The sequence below is a fragment of the Lactuca virosa genome, chromosome 1 (assembly GCF_052849685.1).
Source record: "Lactuca virosa cultivar CGN04683 chromosome 1, Lactuca_virosa_CGN04683_v6, whole genome shotgun sequence".
In the NCBI taxonomy this organism is placed as follows: Eukaryota; Viridiplantae; Streptophyta; class Magnoliopsida; order Asterales; family Asteraceae; genus Lactuca; species Lactuca virosa.
This window is the reverse complement of record NC_136426.1, coordinates 72,955,694-72,961,435: the sequence shown is the minus strand read 5'-3', so window position 1 is coordinate 72,961,435 and position 5,742 is coordinate 72,955,694. Positions and strand designations below refer to the sequence as shown.

At 35.6% G+C, this 5,742-nt stretch overlaps 1 protein-coding gene across 1 annotated transcript; it reads left to right on the top strand.

Annotated features, from left to right (window-relative positions):
* Window positions 1-286: 286 nt before the first annotated feature.
* LOC145115076 (E3 ubiquitin-protein ligase RSL1-like) lies at window positions 287-1,420 on the top strand. Its single transcript, XM_079051243.1, has 3 exons — window positions 287-1,089; window positions 1,162-1,217; window positions 1,356-1,420. The coding sequence occupies exons 1-3, from the start codon at window positions 287-289 to the stop codon at window positions 1,418-1,420; spliced, it is 924 nt and encodes a 307-aa protein (XP_078907369.1).
* Window positions 1,421-5,742: the final 4,322 nt, after the last annotated feature.

Sequence of the window (5,742 nt, the reverse complement as noted above, 5' to 3'; positions counted from 1 at the left end):
GAAACTCATCCAAAAATCCAAAAATCCGAACCAAATAGTCAAATCCAAATTGTCCAATTGGACAATTCGGTTTTATCCGAATAGTGAAAGCCCTGGAATTGATTGCATAATGTGAAATCTTGGAATTTTTATAAGCGAGGAAACCTTCTAGTAAAACAATATCCCCAAACAGCAAACCCTTCATGTTCCATAACGTCGATTGGTATTATTACGCATGTAATTTGCATTTAATATGATGTTAATATAAGTTATACAGCACATACAGAGGCTCATCAGTCTTAAGAATATGGCTACCAGTTCAAATTCAGATATTTACAACACTGTAGATGATTTCTACTTCTCAGCTCTCCACGACAACGATGAAATCTTTCCCATTTCCGATGAGAAATACGCCGAGGAACTTCAACTTCAAGAGGCTCTTGTATCTTCAGCATCTCTAACAAGTCCATCGTCATCATCATTCCCTTCCACTTCTACACCTCGACCTGTATTGAAGAGGAAGCAGGCACTTCTACCATCTGAAGCAGCGCAATCATCAGAGAGCTTCTGCGGTATTTGCATGGACTCCAAAAGTTCATCTGAAATGTTTACAAACGCAACAGTCTGCGGTCATCTGTTCTGTTCAGATTGCATACGTGGACACGTATCTGCGAAAATCAAAGAGAACATTGTTTTGGTGAAGTGTCCAGAACCCAAATGCAAAGGGCTAATAGGACCAGAAATTTGTCGACCCATTGTCCCAAAAGAAGTGCTTGAAAGATGGGAAGACGCTTTGTGCGAGTCGTTGATCCTAGGTTCTCAGAAATTCTACTGCCCGTTTAAAGATTGTTCGGCCATGTTGGTGGATGATGGCGGAGAAGCTGTGACATCATCGGAATGCCCAAACTGCAACAGATTGTTCTGTGCGCAGTGTAAGGTGGCATCGCATCCCGGGATGGACTGCAGTGAGTATAAGAGCTTAAAGGAATATGAAAGAAATCCAGAAGATTTAATGTTAATGGAGCTCGCCAAGAACAAAAAGTGGAGAAGGTGCCCAAGCTGTAACTTTTATGTCGAAAAAAACGAGGGTTGTCAGCACATATCTTGCAGGTAACTTTCATGGCTTTTTATGTTGTGGTTTTGCATAAGGTTTAACGAACTAACTGGTCTTAATATGCACAGGTGTGGGTATCATTTTTGCTATGGATGTGGAAAGGAGCACAATGGAAGCCATGCCTGTGTTTTACCTGATTTGTCAGCTTAGCATCAAGGGGAAAACGTTTTTTATTTCCTTCATTTTTAAATCGTATTTAATACGGTGCGTTCGTTTTGCACTTTCTTGTATTTTAATTTAAAATTTCTATTTGTGTTTGAAGTGAACATTGAGATTGAAGAAAATCTTTATCTGATTGTTTATGCTTTCTCTTTTTCTGCTTACTGAAATCTTCATATAACAATCAGTATAAGTGTATGTATGTATACGTGATGTGTGGTGGCTCTAAAATTGTTGTATATATCTGAGAGGATCATTCTTTGGAGGGAGCAATTGTTATGGTAGCTTAGTTTAGAAACACTATTCTATTATTCAAAATCTGAATTTTAAAATAGAATAAGGTTAGGAAGAGCAAAGAACTTAAGAGAATTGAAGATGGCTTATCTGTCATCCATTCAATATTGCCAGCATGCATTCATAACTTTTTTATAATACACCGATATAAATTAAAAAAATATTTGGATAAAAATATTATAATGGTAACAAATTGTTGTAACCTCTTACTTATTAGTTTATAAGTTAATAAGTTATTAAGTAGTTTATAAGTTAATAAGTTATTAAGATAATAAGCCATAAGTTTTTTTCACCAAACACTTCCTTAATAGATTAATAGATATAATGAGACTTTATATCTTATAACACTAACTTCTTTATTTATTAGTGGCATAATACATTCAAATGCCACTAAACCTTTAATTTTTTTATCAGTAGAAAAAAAATTCATTTAAATATTTAAAAACCCCAAAATATAAAACTTGAATAACATTTGAGGACCGCCTCTCTGTCCTACCTAGTGAAAAAACGAAAAAGTGTATCATCAAATCCTGCTTCAGAAATTGAAATTCATTGATTCAGAAGATAGAACGAGACTTTTTCATGGTTGGGGTGTTTATTTGGATGGATCGGTTCGATCTGATCCAATTAAGTGAATCCAAATTGATTTCGGTTTTCAAAACATGCATCCAAAAATCCAAACTAAATTAAACCCGATCCGATCAGATCCAATTACAATTCGGTTGGATCGGTTTTATAATTCGGTTTACAAAAACGAGTCATTTTAAAACGACATAATTATAATATTACCTAATTTTACAGAAAAAACAAAAACAAATTATTTAGTTACTATTTAAAATTTATAAACAACTACTAATAAGTAATATTATAGTTTAATATATTGTAGATAAAAAACTATTGAGAAAAAATCCATATTAATATTTTTTATTAGGCATCATTTTTTGAACCTATTTAAAAAAATAAATGACAAACTTAATAAATATTTATAATATTAAATAAATAATAAATTTTTATTCGGTTTTTGTATTTTTTTTAGTTCTTATTTTATAAACCAAAACCAATCCGAAATCCAAAATAATAATCAGTTTTGTTGAAAAACAATCTGAACATCCGAATATCCAAACCAAATAGTTCAATCAAAATTGTCTAATTTGACAATTCAGTTTTATCCAAACAGTGAACAATCCTATTCATGGTTCCCTCTATACATGATCCACTCCGCCCTGCTCTGCCGCTCAACCGTTCCGACCTAGATCGCATCGCTCGCCTTGCTCTACCGCTCCATCACTTTGCCCTAGTCGTCTCACTTCGTCCGGCCCTCTTCCACCTTGCTTAGTCCTAGATCGACTGCCCTCCTTCCTGTCGTTGTAAGTTTCTCTTCATCTCTATCATTTCTTTATTATATTGATTTTTGCTCGAAGTAGTCATATGAAGAAATTTATGTTTTCTGGTTTGTCATTTTATTTAGAACAAGAGTCGAGAGATTTGTAGGTTTTTAGAGAAATATGGGGCGTTATCCAGCAGTTTGGGAATCCAAAATCATAACAGAAAAAGTCAAAAACTGTAATGGAAACGATCAGATCTGCTTTGAAATCCACAAGGCACTTCGGTTAGGGTTTGATCCATTTCTATAACCTTGTTTTCATAATTTCTTGACCATACCAATGAAGTAATTTAATTCTCACTTTTTTGGGTTAGAATTGTTTACTGATTCATACAAATTCATTGTTCTAGGTCGGCTTGCATGGTAGCCAATTCATTTATGGTGGAATGATCAAAGCCAAGAACTCCTGTTTACTAGTAGTAAGGTGTCCCCTCTGTGACAACCCAAGAAATATGTCATCGTTGCCGTCAATAGCCAACATTAAAACACGATCATACAATCTTGTAAACGCCTAAAATTTCAACTACCATCCCCATTGACGTCAAACCATAGGCTCAAAAATAAGTGTGCAAAAAGTCACGTCACTTTGCAATCAAGTTAACATACTTAGATTCTACACGCTACCGCGATTCAAGAAATATAAATTTCGCAAGAATCTGACACAGTATGGGCGAGATATGACATTTATAGTAAATAAATGTATGTCGTACTTAAAAAGTTACAACGACGAAAACTACAAGGTGATTGGTCGACTTTAGGGAAAAGTCGACAATTAGGCAATCGTAGTACTACTTAAAGTAGGAATTATGGAACAAAGAACGCCTAAAACGGAAATCATATGAGGAATATAAGATTTTTATAAAATCATAAAAGTAATAAAAACTAGCTGAAAAACGAAAGTCAAAACCAGCAAAAACGGCCAAAAGGAAAGTTGTAGAGAATGATGAGATCTACAAGGATATATAAAAGTCATAGAAAACGGAGTTCGTATGTGAGAGTTAAGGAATTTCAAAGTTTAATATTATCGTCGTGCGCACACACGCACAGTACACCGCGTGCACCTGACACTTGATATGTCTAGATATGGACTGACATGGCACACCGAGAGGACGACACATGGTAGCATCGTACGGTTCACACGCATATTACGCAACATGCAGCCCGAAACTCCTATAAATAGCAAGTCTCAGCTGATCTCGCCTCACACCTCAACACACATCTCTCTCTCCCTCTTAAAATTCATGTCGATGACTCCTGAGCGCCTGTCTAGTGTCGGACTTGTGGTTTTTCTATCCTACATCAATGGTTTCATGAAATACAGGGGTGGGGAATACATGTTTAAAATGCAACTTTACATAGTTATTACTAATTGTAGTTAGATGATTCTGCTCATAACATTAGGATGATATTATGCCCGACAAATACTCTGCCCAAGCTCTTTAGCTAATATTATGCCTAGTCGTTCTGCTAAACCACTATGATAGATAAGATCATACTTAGTTGTCAAGTTGGCCAGTTGCCAGGAAATGTTGAAACTCGTTATTATAGCCACCCTTTGGATAAGCTTAGTACCTAGTGTTACTCTGCCCAAATACTCAGCTACGCAAAACACACTAATTATATATACATATCAGATAAATAATATATATATATATATATATATATATATATATATATATATATATATATATATATATATATATATATATATATATATATATATATATATATATAATAAGTAAACCCGTATAAATACAACGTGAATAACAACACGACCGACCAGGGGAGGCCTCCACAACAAGAGTTAGATGAGACACGATTCATCAACACTCTGATAGATTTTCAGTTAGCTCCCTGCCTATAATCGTTAAATCTTAAGTGATCGGGAGAGATATGTATAGATCTATACGAGATTGACACTCCTACCTGTGGTTGCTAGCTACAACTGTTACATCCCAAAAATCATAGAAAATTAAATTTTTCAAAAACAACCCATTAGCCATAAAGTGTTTACAAAACCATTGTTTCAAAAATATAATCATAATCAGAGTATCCCAAGATCCAATATCATAAAAAAAAGGAAGATGTGCACGATCACGCCCTCGCTTTCCTATGATCCTATGAAGTACAAAAAACAATAAAGTGAAGCTATAAGCCAAAGCTTAGTGAGTTCCCCCAAAGTACCACCACACAACATAACAAATAACAACATGAAAATATGAGCCTTCAGCCTGACTGGACCGCTTTCCAGGGCCTACAGCCAATCTGGACCGCTCTTTGGGCCTTCGACCTGATTGGACTGCCTCGTAGGGCCTACAACCTATCAAGACAACCTCGAGTATCTTGGTCTTCAGCACAAAGCAGGACCGCCTCAACCCATCCATAATATGTCGACATATACAACAGATAAACATAATCACATATCCAACAAATACATGTAATCATATAGATCTACTAATCTATCATATAACTAGCATGACATCATCCTATATACCAAGATACATAACCTAGTGGGTCGGCATTGGTGTCTTCGACCCACAAGTACAGTGAGGAAAACTCGCCTCTCAGTTTGAACAAATAATTGAATAGGTATCTGCTTCGAATATCAGCTCTACCCGTTACCTATTCATCAAATAGCGACCAATCTCAAATACAACTCAAAATACCCAAAATAACCTTAGGTCAAACTTTGTCAAATCCTTGTCAAAGTCAAAGTCAAAAAGTCAAACTTGGTCAACAGAGTTGAGTACGCCCAGCATACCCAGCTGGTACGCATGGCGTACAAGAGGCTTGACCAAGGCACGATGAGTTG